We start from the raw sequence: 18092 nt of genomic DNA, 5'->3' as shown, positions 1-18092 counted from the left end.
GTGCTTCTTGATCTGGTGTTTAAGGCGAAACATTCTCCTGATCTCTTGTGTTATTCTGTCTGGTTTCCACGGTCCGAGGGCTTCGGCTTGGCGTCGGCGTCTGGGTCCTGAGGCTGCGTTGTTGCTTGTGTGTTTCTCGCTGTTGAGTATTTGATGTTCTCTTTTTGTTTCGGGACTTTCTGTCATTATTCCATGAAAGACTTCCTTGGGTCGTGAGTTTGTGGAGTGTGCTTTTGGGGACTGGATTGCATGGGTCTTTTGTATTTATATTTGGTAGCATTTATTTATGTGTATTGATTCCGACTATGAGCTTTGAATATTTTGTATTTTTCCAGGTGTTGGTAGGGCCCTATGCATGCAACTATATACATGTAGTATATGGATTGTCAAAGATTGGGGAAAGGAAGAGCGGCCGGTTTACTGCCTATATATAGGTGTATATAGTTGTTTTTGCCGGTCTGTCTGAACCAGGGACTGTATGTTCTTGGACTTTGCAATATCATGGCTAAATCATATTCTACCATAGGAGAAGATAGTAGTCTTCCACTCGTACCTCAAGACTGTAAAGAAATAGATTTGGAATATCGTCAGGAACTTGCACGTATGTACGCCGGTTCATGCAGGAACATATCTGGGCAGAATGACAACAACTAGAAATCACAGAAGTGGGAGAAAAAGAATTGAGGGCAATGTCGTCGTCGTTGTTGCCAAGATCCAGTCATTGAGAAGTGAAACTGGTTTAACAGAAAACAGAGGTACAGGAGTAACAATAGAGAGGGTGTGGTCCACGAGCCAGGGGAATAGAAGACAAGACAAATGAAACGAGAGGGAGTCCCGGGTAAAAGGGGTGGTTCAGAGTGGAGGATGGTTGGGATGGGGAAGGAGAGTAAGATGGAGCTCTGCCTTGGCTTTCATCTGATTCTCTCCCTTTGGGGAGCGTGCCAAAGGCTGAAAGCAGCGTGGATGTCCAGAGGAGGGCGATGGGGAGAAATCTTAACAGAAACGCAAAGTATCTCATCTTAATGGGCTGGAGGAAGAAGGCAATAACAGTGAAAAACAGACTCGGGTCGCAAAATCATGTGCCTATGCAAACGCATCAAATCAGACATCACAATAAAAAAATCATAGCAAGAAAGAACATATGGGCATCGATTCCATTCCTTCGTTTTTAACTCAAGAAGTCGGCATTTGACCGGGATAGCCACGCCAGCTGCCGCCGGCGGATACAGGTGGAGGCGGTGGGGCCTGCGTTGGTGGAGGCGCCATGCGAATTGGAAGGGCATTTGGGGTCAGGTTGGTGCGAGACTTGGTGTTGTGCGAACTGACAGACCGGGGGCTCATAAAAGGGCGGGATGGAGCGTCCAGGGTGGAACTGGGGTCATTGAGGTAGTTCCGCGTGGGGCGACGGCCGTAGCGGGACTCCTCGTCGTCCTTGGTCTCTAAGGAGAGATGCTCTAGGGAGGGCGGGGCCGGGGCCGGAGATCGCATGGAGTGGGAGGAGTGGGAGGAATGGGGAGAGTGGGACGACGGGTACTGTTGATTCTGAGGGTACTTGCGGTTCGGCGTGGGCAAGTCACTGGCGATGTTCACGGTAATATCGCCGGAGGTTGGGGTTTGCTGGTACGGAGAAGGCTGCGATTGCGGGGTCCGCGAGGATTTGCTGCTCATAGAGGGTTTCGAACTGTTCGCTGGTGAAGGACTCGAAGAACCTCCCGAAGTGGGCGTGGCGGTCTCTTTCAGGGATTTGGGAGCCGGCGGTGCCAGATATGACTTGCGATTATGGCGTTCCATCATGCTGATGGCCCATTCCTGAAGATCCACGGGCGTGCGCTTAGCAGCTTGCAAAAATGCGTCTTTGTCCTGTGGGCAAGTCAGTGCTGTCTCAACAAGGGAATCACGAGTTGTGAAGACATACATAGAGCTCTCGCGGAGTTGGCCGTTCTTCGGACTTCTTCAACAGACATTTTCCGACGAAATCGTGGAGGATGGGCGGGAAAGCATCACTCTTGGGCAGCTTAGGAGCAGACTCATGAACGATCTGCTGGAGGAGATCAAGAATTCCCATCGGACCAACACTGGCTCGATCTCCGGCAGCCGAGTCCGATGTATCAAATGGAAACCTTCCGACAGCCAGCTCCATGATGGTCAAACCAACACTCCACACATCCGAACGGACCGTGTAGGCACCTCCTTGAATTCGTTCCGGAGCCATGTATGTCGAGGTACCCACAAAGGTATCGGCAATTGAGTTCACGGTCTCTGTAGCGACACCGAAATCACACAGCTTGATATTACCCCGTGAGTTGACTAGAATGTTGGAGGGCTTGATATCACGGTGCATGATCCGATGAACTTCATACAGATAGACTAGACCTGCGAGCACCGATTCGGTGATCTTGCCTAATACATCAACTCGTACGGGTCCGAAATCCTTTGAGATCCGGTCAAGAGATCTGGTGATTCCATGTTAGCCTATTGCCTTTTCACAGTCCTCCTCATCCTGTCCCGCCTGTTGCAAAACCTTACCCGCAATCCATGTATTCCATGCAGAGAACAATGTCTCGGGCCTCGTTCTGGAAGGCGCCGTAGAACGTCACAATATTTGGGCAATTACAGTCATGGCCGACCCGCAGTTCTCGTAGAATCTGTTTGCGCACGTTTTCTTTGGCATCGACTCGGATGATCTGGAGCGAGATAGAGATCAGCGTGAGGTCCGTAGAGATGAAGCAAACAATGGAAGACGTACCTTTCGAGCCATGACGACCTTGGTCGAGGCATGCATTACCTTGGAGACAGTTCCTCCATTTCCGGCGCCCAGTTCCTTCAGCGTCACCAGATCCTCACTTCGAAGGTCTAGCCGGAATTCCAATCCAATCTCGAGAGTATCTGTGCGGTCGGCATTTCCAATGGCACCCGGGATTTGAGCATCGCCGTCTGAGGGTTTCGAGGCATCGTTGGCCTTGGGGGCCGCATTGAGGGCGAGGCCTTTGACGTTCTTCCGTTTCAACGTTCGAGCCTTGAACGGGTCCGCCATGGCGTTGGGGGAGGCGGTAGGGAAGCAGTCTCTGTACTCGTCGGAGCGCACGGGAGGAAGTCCAAAAAGACAAAAAATTAATCAACAATAACAGAATATTGTAGACAAAGAGAGACCAGGCCGGGCGAGCACGCCGATGAGAAAGGAAAAGGTGGAAGGGGAGGAGAAGCGTGAGGCGGCGGGGAACTCGATATCACCTTGCGATGTGGTCTTGGCGGCGCTGATTGGGTCTCGCGGGCGCTTCAACTGGACCAACAACACCGACGCAAGCCCCGGTCGGCGCCAAAACAACCTCAGCAGCTCGCCGGTTGGGCTCTCGAGACCCTGAAGGGGGCAATCTTGGCTGTCGGTCGGTTTCAGGGGTTGGGGGTCAAAAAACGAAAAGCAAAAAACATATGAGACTTTGCTGCTCTCTACGGCGACTACTCGGAACTACTTTTACTGAAACACAAGCTGTTCCTGATGTCCCTGTCCTTCTCCACTTGGCTTTACCCCATAGGATCGTGAGTGAAAATGTCTCGTCTTAGATGGGGCCTGAATGGGAAAAGGGAGGAAGGGGGTTGACTGTGGACATATGCTGGGTCAAGCAGAGAGCCAGGGTCGTCATATCTGCAGGGATGTGGTTCTATAGAGAGACGAAAGCCAACAACCGACTGCCGTTGCGTCAACTGGGTTGCTGATGGGCTTCGTCACGTGCCGTGCCAGCCCGTACTAAAATCACGTGCATTGATGACCAGCCACACAGGCGGTTATCTAAGCAGACACAAGCCACAGGCGCAGCTGATCACCGCCACATGTGCTCCTTCGCCGACCAAGTCGTGGTTCCTTTCTTTCACTTGCTCGGCTCGCGTTCCCCTTCGACTCTCACCACATCTTTTTTATCACCGAGTTGAGCACTGTTAGGCGCTGGATCTGCCGCTGCTGCAATCCTAACTCTTCATCGCTTCCCTCCCCCACTCTCGTCTGTGTTCGCTTCCAGCTGGGATTAAGGGCTCTCTCCCCGATCAGTCACGATGAGTCTTCGCGATCTGGTCGAAGGTGAGGCCATGCTGGATGATGAAGAGAACGATGAAGAGCTGGCCGAGGACTACGATGGAGAGGCCGGCGAAGGGGCGAGGACCGCCAACCATTACAATGATTCCAGCGAGGAGGACGAGGATGAAGATGATGATGAAGAGGCCGCTCGCGCCGTGAGTCTTGCCTGCGCCCCATTATCTGGCTCCCCTTTAGCTGACTTTCAATTGATACAATAGGTCCGTGAAGGATTCATTGACGATGACGAGGAGATTGAGGATCGCGCCAGGCGCAGGCGCGACAAGAAACGATCACGCCCTCGGGAGGAAGAACATCTGGACGAAGAAGATCTAGAATTGATCGGCGAGCACGTCCCTGGACTCAATCGGGGAACAACTTCTGATGTACGGGAATACTCCCTTGGACTCAATGCTTTTTTGCCTTGGATCAAACCCATGAGAGGTCTCTCGAATGGCGATCATTTGCTAACATCTGTCTTGTCTGCTCAAACAGTCCAAATTCAAGCGTCTGAAGAGAGGCAAGGATCGTGACCACCGCCAACCATCCCAAGGTATTGATGATATGTTCAATTCGGATGAGGAAGAAGAAGCGCAGCAGTATGGCCGAGCCAGTCACCGTGGCCGTATGCACGACGAAATGGACGACTTCATCGAGGAGGACACCTTTTCCGACGAGGAGGCACAGCGTGAGCGGGATGACCTTGAAGTTGCGGCTCCTGTCCGAACCGGCGTACCCGGTCTTGGGGCCACCGAGGCTGCCGGCTTGGATGAAAATGCAGTGGAAGATTTACGGGCTGTCTTCGGCGATGGCTCGGATTACAGATTTGCTTTAGACATCGAAGAACAGGAAGAAGAAGACAAGGAGAATGAAGAGCGACACCTGGACCTGAAGGACATCTTTGAACCGTCGCAGCTTGCGGAGCGCATGCTGACCGAGGAGGATAACGAGGTCCGTCTGCTCGATGAACCCGAACGCCACCAGATTGCCCGCAAACCATATCGGCATGTCACGCTTTCCGAAGATCAGTTCCGTGAGGAGGCTATCTGGATTTCTAACCTGATGTTGCTGAAGAAGCGCATGGAGCCAGAGCTGCGAGAGCCGTTCCAGCGGTCAGTGGCCAAGATGTTGGAGTTCCTGGTCACAGATGACTGGGAAGTCCCCTTCATCTTTCAACATAGAAAGGACTATATGATTCACGCAGTGAAGGAGCCAGTCAGCGGAGCCGACCCTGACGACGAGTCTGCGCAATATACCATCCGAGCCGAGAAGCTTTTGAACATGACCGATCTGTGGGATATTTTCGAATATGATCTCAAATTCCGTGCACTTGTCGACAAGCGAAACACTATTCAGAAGACGTATGACGGCCTGCAAACCGATTATGGTGTGAACGATGCCAACGTGGAGGATCTTCTGGAAACTGCTGCCACCATGGAGGAACTTCAAGATATTCAGGATTATATTCACTTTCAATATGCTTCGTCGCTGCGCGATTTGTCCTCGCTCAATGGAGATACTAATGGTGAACCACTTCGACGGAAGGCGACCAACAAGTCCTTCTTCGAGCGGGTGCGGAATGGCAATGCATATGGCATGGTCCGGGCTTTTGGCATCACTGCGGATGCTTTTGCTGGCAATGCCGCCAAAGAGGGCCGTCGACAGTATACCGAGGATCCAGGCGAACGACCGGAGGAGCTGGCAGACCAGTTTGTCGACACTGACTTCTCCAACTCCACACAAGTTCTGAAAGCTGCGAAATCGATGTTTGCCGAAGAACTCGTTATCAGCCCCAAGATGCGCAAGGTTATCCGGCAGGCGTATTACATGAATGGAGTTGTAGACTGCTTCCGAACAGAAAAGGGCTTGCGCCGAATCGATGACCAGCACCCTTACTACGACTTTAAATATCTGCGCAACCAGCAGCTCAGCGATATTGCCCGCCGACCAGAAATGTTCCTTCGAATGCTGAAGGCGGAGGAAGAGGGCCTGATGGAAGTAAAAGTCCGGTTCGAGAACTTTGACCAATTCCGCCAACGCCTGTACGCCGATATCGAGTCAGACAACTACTCAGAAGTGGCTGATGCGTGGAACCGCCTGCGTCGTGACACGTTGGATTTGGCTCTTAGTAAGCTAGAGCGAACCATCAATCGCAGTGTCAAGGAAAACATTCGACAGGAGTGTGAAAACCATGTGGCGAAAGAGTGCCGTGAGGCGTTTTCCCAGCGTTTAGACCAGGCCCCTTACAAACCGAAGGGGATGGTTCTTGGTACCGTACCCCGCACTCTTACCTTTTCTACTGGTACCGGCACTGTTGGCAAAGATCATATTTACTGGGTCTACATCGAAGAGGATGGTCGTGTGCTTGAGAATGGAAAGTTCAAAGACTTGTCCGTGGGGGATAAGAGCCGCGGTATCGATGACGGTGCGGATGTGGCCGCATTTGTGAACCTAGTAGAGCGGCGCAAGCCAGACGTTATCGGTGTTTCTGGTATGACTCCGGAGACCCGTCGTCTCTATAAGCTTCTCTCTGAAGTGGTTGATCTCAAGGACATCCGTGGAGCGCCATATACAGACGATCGCGATGAAGAGGTCAGTGACCGTCTTGAGGTCGTAGTTGTCAATGACGAGGTTGCTCGTCTGTATCACAACAGTCCTCGCGCAGCTCTCGATAATGCAGGCTTCGGGCCCTTGACTCATTACTGTGTGGCTTTGGGTCGGTACCTCCAGAGCCCTCTCAAGGAATATGCTTCCCTTGGTCGTGATGTTGTTTCCATTCAGTTCAAGCCGGGACAACAGCTTGTATCGCAAGATTTGCTGCTTAAGCAGCTGGAGACGGCTCTCGTCGATATGGTCAACTTGGTTGGCGTCGATCTCAATGAAGCAGTCAACGACCAATTGACTGCTAACCTCATGCCGTATGTCTGCGGCCTTGGTCCCCGCAAGTCAGAACATTTGATCAAGATCATGAATATGAATGGAGGCGTTGTGAACAATCGAGTGGAGTTGTTGGGTGTGAACGCACAATACCCCGCGATGGGTGTCAAAGTGTGGAACAATTGTGCCAGTTTTGTCTACATTGATTTCGAGAATGCCGACCCTGATGCAGACCCTCTTGACAACACCCGTGTGCACCCTGAAGACTATGATATTGCACGCAAGATGGCGGCGGATGCTTTAGAGCTCGATGAGGAAGATATTAAAGCAGAGACAGATGAGAATGGTTCTGGCGCCATCGTGCGGAAGTTATTCCGTGATGAGCAACAAGACCGTGTCAACGACCTGATTTTGGAAGAGTACGCCGAGCAGCTGGAGAAGAATTTGAACCAGCGCAAGCGTGCGACTTTGGAGACAATCCGTGCAGAACTGCAGCAGCCTTACGAGGACTTGCGCAAGCAGTTTGTTTTCCTTAGCACTGATGACATTTTTACCATGCTTACGGGCGAGACCAATGAGTCACTCAAACCCGGCATGGTCGTCCCTATTGCCATCAAGCGGGTCTTTGAGGACCATATCGACGCGAAGCTGGACTGTGGAGTCGATGCGCTGGTCGCAGAGACCGAACTTGGTCTTCCCTACGATCTTCCTGTGCGTAATGCGTACGCCCCACACCAGACTGTCCCTGCCAAGATTGTCTTCTTGAATCGCAAAAGCTTTACCTGCAATGTGTCCCTCCGTGAGGACCAGGTCAGCAATCCTATCCGCCGGACTCCGGATCACGGCTTTGGAGATTGGGATGAGGCGCAAGAACGGAACGATAAGGAGTCGATGCAGGAGAAGACTCAACAGGGTGGCCAGGCGATGCGTGTGATTAAACACCCACTGTTCCGACCATTCAACTCTACGCAAGCCGAGGAGTATCTTGGTTCGCGAAGCCGCGGCGATGTTGTTATTCGCCCGTCCTCTCGTGGACCCGATCACTTGGCTGTTACCTGGAAGGTCGCGCAGGGTGTTTATCAGCACATTGATGTTCTCGAACTGGATAAGGAGAATGAGTTCTCGGTTGGTCGCGTTTTGCGAGTGGGTGGCAAGTACAGTTATAGCGATTTGGATGACTTAATTGTCAATCACGTCAAGGCGATGGCAAAGAAGGTGGAGGAGATGATTCTCCACGAGAAGTTCCAAGACGGCAGCAAAGCCGATACTGGTATGTTTCTTCTCCCGCTCTCCTTCTCCCCATACACATACATCTCCTCTATTCTTGGATATCTCTAGCTAACATGATTCTCAGACCAATGGCTGGAGACCTATACTAAGGCCAACCCCCGTCGGTCGGCCTATGCTTTCTGTACCAACCCCAAATACCCCGGATACTTCTATCTTTGCTTCAAAGCAGGAGAGCATGCACGCCTCCAGAATTGGCCGGTCAAGGTGATCCCTCAAGGCTATGAGCTGCAAAAGAACCCGTATCCAGACATGCAAGCCTTGTGCAATGGATTCAAACTGATGTTCAGCAACATGCAAGCGGGCCGGAGATAAGGCTTGTGCGTCGTCTGTATAGTGTACTATTTCATCTCCTTTGGGAATTTCAACAAGGAAAACAAGCGGACTAAAAAATTACCAGATGGGCATTGCATTTCCTTTCTTTCTTCGTTTCTGTTAAAATGCCCCTTTTCAAAGCCTCAATGTTCCCTTTTTTCCCGCCTCTTTCTTCTCTTTTTTCTCCAATGTTTGCCTTTCATCTGATACACCATCTGATCGTTTTGGGATGGGGGAGCAATGGGCATATCTGTAACCATTATGAAACTTACCAATGGACCGTATTCTGCATGGGAGAAGATGACAAGAAATTGTTCGCGAAGCCACCATAGAGATTTAGCATCCTGTAGCTAATATAACTAATTTTGGCCGTCAACTGGTGTGCTCCCTATCGCCCGTTCAGCCACCATCTGCGATCTGAACAAGCGCACTAGCGGGCGGAGTCATGGATAAACACCGGGGAAGCATAAGCAGCCTCGACCAGCCAGCGTCGATCCCGCATACCATGTGAAGTGTGATTCCTCGGCTTCGGTTTGACCGGCTCCGCCTCCCCCCGCCAGGGGATTGACTGACTTTCAAAGCAACTGATGTCAGTGCAGACTAAGTGGAATCACCCTGTCTGCGCCAACAAGTGTTGGGTTTGTTGGTGATCTAGATCTGGCCCCCGGGCACGACATATATTAGGTGTCCTGTCCGCGCGGCATTATTCCCCTCCCCCTTCAGCCGCAACTCCACCGGTACGCGACGGCTTCTTCGGGAGTCTCTCGCAACTCCCTTCCTGCGCAACCATGGCGGCAATGGAGGAGCTGGAGATTCACAGCAAGGTAAGAATACTCATCGATGTCCCAATGTCCCGCGACCATTCGGGATCTCCAAGCTGATCCGGTCGTTCCTGGTGCCAGTCTTACTTCGTCCGATGGATCAGCGTCAGTGCCAACCACACGATCTCCTGGAGCATTCAACCGCACAAGAAGTCCGTGAATTTCGGACTCTTCAAGCACCCCGGTCAGAACTCGCTGAGCTCCCACCTGCCGGCCTCCGATTCCCACAGCACCGATTCGGCTGAAAACCTGCCGGCCACCTCTGGCGCCCGCGATCAACAACCCACCGTCATCGACAAGTTAACGGCCATTGGACTCAAATCGATCAAGTGGATTGGCAAGTGTGAGGCCGACAAGATCTCCCAAGGCACCTATGATGTCCCTTCCACCGAAGCGGGCAACTATGCGCTCGTATTCGACAACACATTCTCCAAACAGACGTCCAAGACAGTCACCCTCGTTCTCTTGACCTACCCGATTGGCGTGAAGCCTCGTGGCTCCGCACCGCCCTCGATTGCCCGCTCCATACATGGTGCTTCTACCGAGTCCCTACACCAGCCTCGGACGCGCCGCCGAGGGAACAGCCGGTCTACCCTCAACGCGCAGCTGTCGGATTCATCGGGCTCGTCGACGGTGCACACGGGATTGCTGCAGAAACGCCGGCGGAAGCGACACCAAGGTTGGGCACGTCGGTTCTTCTCCCTCGATTTTACCTCGTCTACACTGTCCTATTACCATGATCCAAACTCGTCCGCGCTGCGCGGCGCCATACCGCTCACATTGGCTGCGGTAGCCACGAACGAGAAGACCCGTGAGATTTCCATCGATTCAGGAACTGAAATTTGGCATCTTCGTGCAAGCAATGAGCAAGACTTCGCGGCCTGGAAGCGTGCGCTCGAGAAGGCTTCAAAGAAGGACTTGTCGAAGGAGAATGAGCTCACCGTTGTCGGACCCCCAGAGCTCCGGCTGACCACGCCTGCATCTCCTGATCCGGCGGAGGAGGCGGAATGGACTCGAGTGCACAGCCTTGTAGGCAGAGTGTCTGGATCGCGGGATGCTGTGCGCCGACTGGCCAGAGACACTGACCCCAAGTATCTCACTACGCCTCTTCCTTCTTCCGCCGACCAGCGTGCTGAGGCTCGTCCGTCGAGCCCGCAGGCCGCTCCTGCTGATACTCCGGGCGCCGAATTCAAACGCCCATTCTGGAAGCGCAAGACCAGCGCGAACTCGCAATCTAGTGCCAAACGGCCCCCTGGGCCGGAGCAAACGAACTCGAGTTCATCTCAGTTAGTTGTGCCATCTAAAGATGGATCGGGAAGACCTGCCAGCATTGCTAGCCATACGGATGGAATGGATGAGATTCATGATAATCTCATGGCAGTTCTGCGTGATCTTGATAATGTGGTCTCAGAATTCTCGACGCTGATTGCAGAGAGCAACCAGCGCCGTCACCCGCCTCGATCCGCAATACAGCCGCGCCGCAGTATGGAGTCAGATATCTCACAAGAGTTTTTCGATGCGATGGATGGAGGCGCTACTTCTCCGCTCCTCACGATCCAAGACAGTGATGACGAAGGTGCAAACGGAGACCGGGCTGCTGATGATGCGGAAGATGTCGAGGACGATGCACCTTCCGACAGTGAAGATGAGACCGAGGCGTCTGCGCCACATGATGGTGCTGGCGCTTCCTCATTGTTCCCCGCTCGACCGAAGTCCTTAGCTCCATTACCGCTGGATCGCGTGCGTCGTCGTCAGAATATCCTCGCTCCCACCGTCCTGCCTCCAAGCTTGATTGGCTTCCTGCGCAAGAATGTTGGCAAGGATTTGTCTCAGATCTCAATGCCTGTATCTGCAAACGAGCCTCTGTCCCTTCTGCAGCGTGCAGCCGAAATCCTGGAATACTCGTCTCTGCTCGATAAGGCAGCTCAGTCCTCAGACGCTGTCGAACGGCTGATGTACATCACCTCCTTTGCCCTCTCCTCGCTCTCCAGCAACCGAGTCCGCGAACGCTCCATCCGCAAACCCTTCAACCCAATGCTCGGTGAGACTTACGAACTTGTCCGCGAAGACTACGGCTTTCGCTTCATTGCCGAGAAGGTCTCCCATCGTCCCGTTCAACTCGCCTACCAAGCCGACAGCCGCGAATGGAGTCTCGCCCAGTCGCCCAAGCCCAGCCAGAAATTTTGGGGCAAATCCGCTGAGATCACGACCGAGGGACGCGTCCGCATCACCCTCCATGCCACCGGCGAGCACTTCAGCTGGACTCCCGCGACCTCATTTCTGCGCAACATAATCGCTGGCGAGAAATATGTCGAGCCCGTTGGCGAGCTAACCGTTGCAAATGAGACCACCGGCCACCGCTCCATCTCCACATTCAAAGCGGGCGGCATGTTCTCCGGCCGCAGCGAGGAAGTCTCCACCCGCGCCGTCGACTCCTACAACAAGCCTCTTGCTCTCGGCCTTGCCGGCACCTGGCCCGCCGCCCTGTCTATCACCCGTGACGGCTCCTCCACCGGCAGCCCCATTTGGACTGCGGGGCCCCTCGTCCCCAGCGCCCCCAAGCACTATGGCATGACGGCGTTTGCCGCCGCTCTCAATGAAGTCACGTCCATTGAGGACGGGCACCTCCCGGGCACAGACTCTCGGCTACGTCCGGACCAGCGCGCGCTCGAGGACGGCGATCTCGATCGCGCCGAGGAGCTCAAGGTCCAGCTGGAAGAGGGCCAACGCGCGCGCAGGCGTGATATGGAAGCTGCTGGTGAGAACTGGACGCCGCGCTGGTTTACGCGGGCCAGTGAGGACGCGGATGGGGAGGACGTGTGGCGGTTGAAGGGAGGCAAGGATGGGTATTGGGAGGAGCGTGCACGCGGCAGCTGGTCAGGCGTTGTGTCTGTGTTCGAGACGAACTAGATCGGCGCCTCTCTGCATGTGGTTGGGGAATATCGACTCTTGGGTATATGTGTGTGTGATTATAGGTGGCACTCTGTGTTGTCTTGAGTTCTCGGGTTTTTTTATCTTTCCCTGTCCCTTTATCTCTCCCCTCCCTCCCCTCATTTTGCTTTGGTTTTTTTAATCGGCCCCGGGAATTTTGGATTCGCGGTCGATGAAAGGAAGAACTCAAAAAAAAGAGACGGTAGATATACTCCTAGAGCACTTGGACTTGAAGCGTATCTAAAGGTGCATGACGAGGAGGATCTGGCCGGGCCTTGAACTCCACTCTAGAAATAGTATTTGGTGATTACATATTACACTGGACAGTGGCATTGTACGATCTGAACCGATTCGTTTGCTTCGGGTACTTTGCGTTAGTTTTGGCTATGAACTATGGACAGCGAACTCGCATTTCGTAAAACAAAGGAGCGTTGCGGCGCACCAATTATCTTTGTCGCAACCGGAAGAGGAATGAACATATACCACGTACGGTTCTGCGTAGAGTAGAGAGAAAGTGCATCGCGGCCTGGTACCGCCACCAAGAGAGATGGAAACAAAAGAAAAGACAAAAGGGGAAGGACATATCATCAACGAGAGCACTATATTCGTCACTTTTAATCCTCATCGTCCGAGTGCTGCGCCGTCCAACGCCGGGCATTCCGCATCTTGGCCGCCTTCTGCGCGCTCCGGCGATCACTCGACCCGGCACTGCTCCCCGCACCGGTCTCGGGCATTCGCATCATAACTGGAAGGTTTTCCAGGACAGCCCGGTTACCTTGAAAGTAATGCTCGGCAAATCCGCCTTGCAGAATGCGCCGGAGAGACGACAGTCGAACCCACTTCCACCAGCGGTCGATGCTCATAATCCCATGACGCCCGATCTTGACTGTCAATGTGCTGCCGTAGTGTCGGTTTGTATCCTGATCGATGGCCATGTTGTAGCGTGGACCGCGGCGGGGGTTCTCAACGGTAGTGAGGATCGAGGCAAAATTGCTGTGCAGGGATTTCTTGTCGCGTTTGCTGATCCGCTTCGAGTGGACCGTGGCCAGTTTGGTGAGCTGTCGCTCCAGCTCGGGGGTATTATGATAGGCATTGTAGCGCCTGAGCAGCTTGGGGCCAGTGGGATCATCGAGCATGTGGTCGCCGCTTTCGTCTGATTCCTCACTGTCCTCGTCCTCATCATCCTCTTGTGGGGTGAAGCTCTTTTCGTAAAGAAGGGCGATGTTCTCGCCGGCGGCAATTTGGACGCCTGGATCACTACTATCGAGTTGGTCGATAAAGATCTGGACTGCTTCTTCGCTTTCGCTTTCGAAGTCGTCGACCTCGGTGACAAGGAAGCCCCAGACCTGCAGGGCCGCCGTCACACTAGTGGGGTCATCGGCTGCACCGATCGACTGTCCATCTGAAGCAACAATATCTAGCAGGAAGGTCATCTGATCAAGAATACCGCCCTCGCCCGCCCCACCAAAAATTGCACATGCACCAAGGGCCTGGATCGCAGCGGCTTTCACATTGTTGGATGTTGAGTCGCGAATAATTCGGGTCAGCAATGACTCGGCATTTTCATAGATTTTATCGTCGGACGAGGTGATCACTAGCAGTTCGATGGCACGAAGAGCAAAGGTAGATTCGCGCGTACTCGACTCATTCCGCACGCTTCGTGCAAAAGAGGTCAAGAGGTCGGTGACGTACGGGCGAATCTCTTCCTCCGCATAGTGGTATTTGGTAAGACGGCAAAAAGCTGCGAGTGCCTCCTCACGGCCTTGAGTACTACTGCGCTTGCGATCGAGAATCTCTTGGACTCGGTCGGCTAACTCCTGCGGCCAGTCGACATTGTCCTGCTCTGGGTTCTCATCATCGAGAGAACCGATGCTGGAAGGGGTTAAGGGTCAGTCCACTGGTCCGATCCGAGCAAAAATGATTTCGGTGACATCATCCCGCCACGAAGTGGAACCCTGATGGATAACTTGAAATGCACAAAAAATCAAACGACAGAAGAAAGGAATCAGGAAAAGAGAAACGGCAGGGAATAGGCCAAGCTCACCTCATAGCCGTATCATCAGAGAGGAATCCGGAGTCTTCGTCGTCCGAGGGGTGTCGACTCGCATTGCGGGATGATTGGCGGGATGTCTGCTTGGAGCTTTGCCGGGAATTAGTGCGGGAGGCTTCTCGAGAAGCAGCCTTCCGCGAGACGGTCTTGCCGCTTTCGAAGATTTGGCGACGGAGATCAGGCATAGTAGAGGAGAGGAATAGAAGGAAGCAGGCAAAATTTCAAAAGATGGGAGAAAGGTGGTTCGAGGACTGAAAGCCTCGGGAAAAGAGCAGGTTCAAAGAGTAGGGGAAAAAATGGTGACGAAGGATAAGGATGGAAGTTGAGGCGGATTTATCCTATTGGAACGGATCTATGGTGTAGCAAAATTGAGGAATGAAGAGCGTAATATCGGACATCGTCTTGCAAGAAAAACATGGGGAAAATAAGAGGTTTCAGTGAGGTGATGAAGGAGGGAAGAGAGGCTTCGAGCGAGTAGAAGTTGGCCTCGAGCCCATGAATTGAACGACAGGCAGAACCGTGGCTCGCGCCAATCGCGGGCGGGCGGGCTGTGCTGACCGCCAGTGCGGGGAGGGGGAACTATAAACTACGGCAGAATTATGATTCCACTGCAATTTATTGGATCGTCGATTCATAGACCGTCTGGTTACAAGAACCTAAGAGATTTTTATTATATAGCTTTTAGCATAAAGCGAGAGCAGGTAGCATGGAGAATTCTTGGCATTCTATTTCTGTTGCGAGGGGTATCACCAACTCCACCGTAATCATACATCCAAGGACGGGCAAAATCATCAAGCTCTGTTCTGGAAAAACCAAATCCGCATTTCACTGTTGCCGAGCCACTAGCTCCAAGATTCGCCGGGATTTGGCACCTTCCAAGTATTCTCGGCCCTCTTGGCGGATATCATCATCCTCGTCTTCATCATCCCCTACCTCAAGGTCCACCTGTAAGCTGGCCTCATAAGCTCCCATCACCGTCTCCTCGTCCACCCGCACCCCCCCTGCACGAGCACCTGGATGCACTGTGCGAGACGCGCAATTTCCCGACGGGTTTGTGGGGGAATTTCATCGTTCTGGCTGGAGTAAATTGAACTCGACACCATCTCTTCCATGCGTGTAATCGAAACATTCTCGGTTGTAGACGATGCGGCGGCAGCCCCATCCGCGTGCTTTGAGATCCAAATATACCCATTAACTCCAAGAATAACATCTACTTCGCCACCGCCATTAGCGGTGCTGATAGTCCACACCTGTCGCCGCGATCGCACCACACCTCCGGTGCCGCTGGCGGTCGAAGGGCCCGAGGGTCCGGATCCAACACCTCCCTTGGTGCTGGAACTGGAGGCCCCACTACCACCGGTTCCTGTCACTGCAAGGAAGACACCATTTCGAAGCTTGCCATATTTAAGAGAACGGGTGTGAAGAGAAGCTGATCCGTCCTGATGCACGCTCTGCACTTCCGCGACCACTAGGTCGCCCTCGCTAAAGAAAGTCCGGATTTGAAGCTCATCGGCGCTTGTTCGTCGACGCAGAATACCACCAGGCAAGTTGATAGCGGAAAGAGGGGAGCTGCGCAAGCAACGGGGCGGCGACGTCGACCTTCCATCGTCGTGATTGCACCTCGACAATTCGTCCCACCACCAGATCACCGATCTCGGGCGTATATCGGGCACGCAGCGGGTGCACTGAGAGCAGTTTGTTGGTTTTATGAACTGTGCCCGCCACGGTGGCAATAATTGACGTCGAGAGTGGGTTCATATATGTGCCATGTCCTCTGTATGGCTGTTAGCGGACTGGGTAATGACTTCCGCCCGGAAGACAGGCAGCTTCAGCTCACCCCGTGAAAAGGGGGAAAGCCACCAAACTCACCTCATCCATTGCGGGTCATCTGTGACTACTTCACCCGGCGTCACGATTCCGGTTCCAAGTTTCTTGTCTGATAGGCGAACCCGCTTGGGTGCTCGGGAAGCACCGGTCATTTCAACATCTGAGTCTGAGTCGACGGACATGGAATCGTCCGACTCGGCCTGGTACGGCCCGAGGTCCTCTACCACAGGTGGCAGGATTGTGATTGCCATTGTGTAGAAAAGCGCTGGTCTGTGTGGGTTGCTGGAAGCTCGTTGTGATTATGGATCGTCTTTGAGAGACCGAGACTTTTGCAGAATCACGTGACTATTCTCCACTACATATGAGCCCCAAAGATATGCTCCACTCCAGCAATATGAGCTCTGGATAATCTGTGGATTGATGGCAGGCTTCAGATTCGTTAAAAAACTTACATTCATGTAGTTGGATATCATCTCATCATGTTAAATTATAATTTGCATTTGATATACAATGAAATCATACTTCCCATTACCTAGAAAACTTGGTCTTTGTTTTCAAGCAGTCAAATTCATTTTACAAACGAATTCAATCGATATTTGGATAGAGACTACTTTTTATTTCATAGCTTCCCGCCAATGGAGAACCAAATGCGAATGCACTATTAATACATAAACGTGAATAACAGAAAAAATGAAGAAAGCAATCATGAAGGACATGTATGGCCGATTTAAGTCTTCTTAGCACTGCGATTGGCCGCAGCACTCGGCTCATCCTTCTTCTTCTTCGGGCGGCTACTACCTCCCTTTGGCCGATATCCAGTATCATCGTCACGTTTGCGTTTATTTTTGGGAGTAGGCTCGACATCCATCCCGTCTTCATCCAATGTTTCATCGTCCTTGCGCGAGGTAGGTCCCCGCTTGGATGCTCGCTGGTTTGTAGGCCGAGAAACTGACTTCTCAGAGGCGACTTCGTGTTCTTGCAGAGTTTGCGGTTGATTACGTCGCAGCCAGTTATAGACCGACGCGGGATTTCGGATTATCGCCTCTCGTTCTCGTTCAGCAAACGTGGGTGGATCTGGGATGCGCTGAAGCTGCACAGCCGCAGCCTCGTCACCCAGCTTGGCATCCAGGGCCAGGTAGTATTCTGTTTCATGCTCAGGGTTGAAATACCCTAGTTTGCGTTCCACGCCATCGATCCCCTTGGCCTGCTCAGGAGCTGTCGCGCTCGTGTGAGGGAACTGGCTCAGTTTGCTGTATTGGTGGGCGGGGGCGAACTCCTTGTTCCGTTTGATGCTCCCTTCCACTTGGCGATAGGCGCTTGTTGAGAAGTTTCCATTCGCCAACTCGGATTTTGCTTCCTGCAAAGCTGTTCTAGCAAGGGTCGCATCGTGGATCAGGGGCGTAATCTCTTGCTCTGAGGATGGAAGGAAAGGGGCGTCATCAGGTATGTTCAAGTCAAACCGGAAAGCCGGGGGAACATGGAGACTCTCGTTAAACTCAAGGAGGACTTCCAGCAATTGGCTAAGGATGGATTTAGCGACCGCGTCAAGCATTTTCTTCGGGCTGTAAGCCAACATACTCATTCTGTTCTTGGATGCGCTTAGAGAGATCCTCGATACGCAACTCCTCGTGAATGAGACTTTCATTTTCCCGAATTCCAAGTTCAAATTTTACCTTCAATTTGGCATATTTTTTCCTGTAGGAAGCCTGGTTAGTCCAGAATCTCAACACGCGGTAACGAGGGCCTGTACTTAAAGGAGCGCACTGATTGCTTAGCAGGGGCCGCTGCTGGAGCACCAGATAGAGATTCAGGAACAGGCTTATAATCAAGGGTTTCGTCTGCCATGGCGGAAAATGAGTTGATAGTCGCGAATGCAGCGCCAGGAGGTCAAGAGATGCTGATGCTTGGAAGGAAGGGA

At 52.8% G+C, this 18092-nt stretch overlaps 6 protein-coding genes across 6 annotated transcripts; 2 read left to right on the top strand and 4 right to left on the bottom strand.

Moving 5' to 3' along the window:
• Positions 1-1173: 1173 nt before the first annotated feature.
• Positions 1174-3034, bottom strand: ste7 (MAP kinase kinase Ste7; the record flags this gene model as incomplete). The annotated part of the gene is made up of 4 exons (XM_057073274.1): positions 1174-1860; positions 1916-2453; positions 2527-2684; positions 2747-3034. The coding sequence occupies 4 exons, from the start codon at positions 3032-3034 to the stop codon at positions 1174-1176; spliced, it is 1671 nt and encodes a 556-aa protein (XP_056936915.1).
• Positions 3035-4047: 1013 nt separating this feature from the next.
• spt6 (chromatin-remodeling histone chaperone SPT6) lies at positions 4048-8545 on the top strand (the record flags this gene model as incomplete). The annotated part of the gene is made up of 4 exons (XM_057073273.1): positions 4048-4224; positions 4288-4452; positions 4562-8213; positions 8298-8545. 4 exons carry the CDS (start codon positions 4048-4050, stop codon positions 8543-8545), a joined length of 4242 nt encoding a protein of 1413 aa, XP_056936914.1.
• Positions 8546-9333: 788 nt separating this feature from the next.
• On the top strand, positions 9334-12276 carry N7462_001546 (oxysterol-binding protein related protein OSH3; the record flags this gene model as incomplete). Its single annotated transcript, XM_057073272.1, has 2 exons — positions 9334-9369; positions 9448-12276. 2 exons carry the CDS (start codon positions 9334-9336, stop codon positions 12274-12276), a joined length of 2865 nt encoding a protein of 954 aa, XP_056936913.1.
• Positions 12277-12911: 635 nt separating this feature from the next.
• Positions 12912-14532, bottom strand: N7462_001545 (IFRD domain-containing protein; the record flags this gene model as incomplete). Its single annotated transcript, XM_057073271.1, has 2 exons — positions 12912-14169; positions 14342-14532. 2 exons carry the CDS (start codon positions 14530-14532, stop codon positions 12912-12914), a joined length of 1449 nt encoding a protein of 482 aa, XP_056936912.1.
• Positions 14533-15172: 640 nt separating this feature from the next.
• On the bottom strand, positions 15173-16425 carry N7462_001544 (exosome non-catalytic core subunit RRP4; the record flags this gene model as incomplete). Its single annotated transcript, XM_057073270.1, has 4 exons — positions 15173-15299; positions 15344-15829; positions 15885-16121; positions 16217-16425. 4 exons carry the CDS (start codon positions 16423-16425, stop codon positions 15173-15175), a joined length of 1059 nt encoding a protein of 352 aa, XP_056936911.1.
• A 476-nt stretch (positions 16426-16901) lies between these two features.
• On the bottom strand, positions 16902-18019 carry N7462_001543 (uncharacterized protein; the record flags this gene model as incomplete). Its single annotated transcript, XM_057073269.1, has 3 exons — positions 16902-17694; positions 17753-17869; positions 17925-18019. The coding sequence occupies 3 exons, from the start codon at positions 18017-18019 to the stop codon at positions 16902-16904; spliced, it is 1005 nt and encodes a 334-aa protein (XP_056936910.1).
• Between the last annotated feature and the right edge of the window lie 73 nt (positions 18020-18092).

Source organism: Penicillium macrosclerotiorum (genome assembly GCF_028827735.1).
Source record: "Penicillium macrosclerotiorum strain IBT 26536 chromosome Unknown utg000002l_segment0_segment0, whole genome shotgun sequence".
Classification (NCBI taxonomy): Eukaryota; Fungi; Ascomycota; class Eurotiomycetes; order Eurotiales; family Aspergillaceae; genus Penicillium; species Penicillium macrosclerotiorum.
This window is presented reverse-complemented; position numbering and strand designations above follow the sequence as displayed.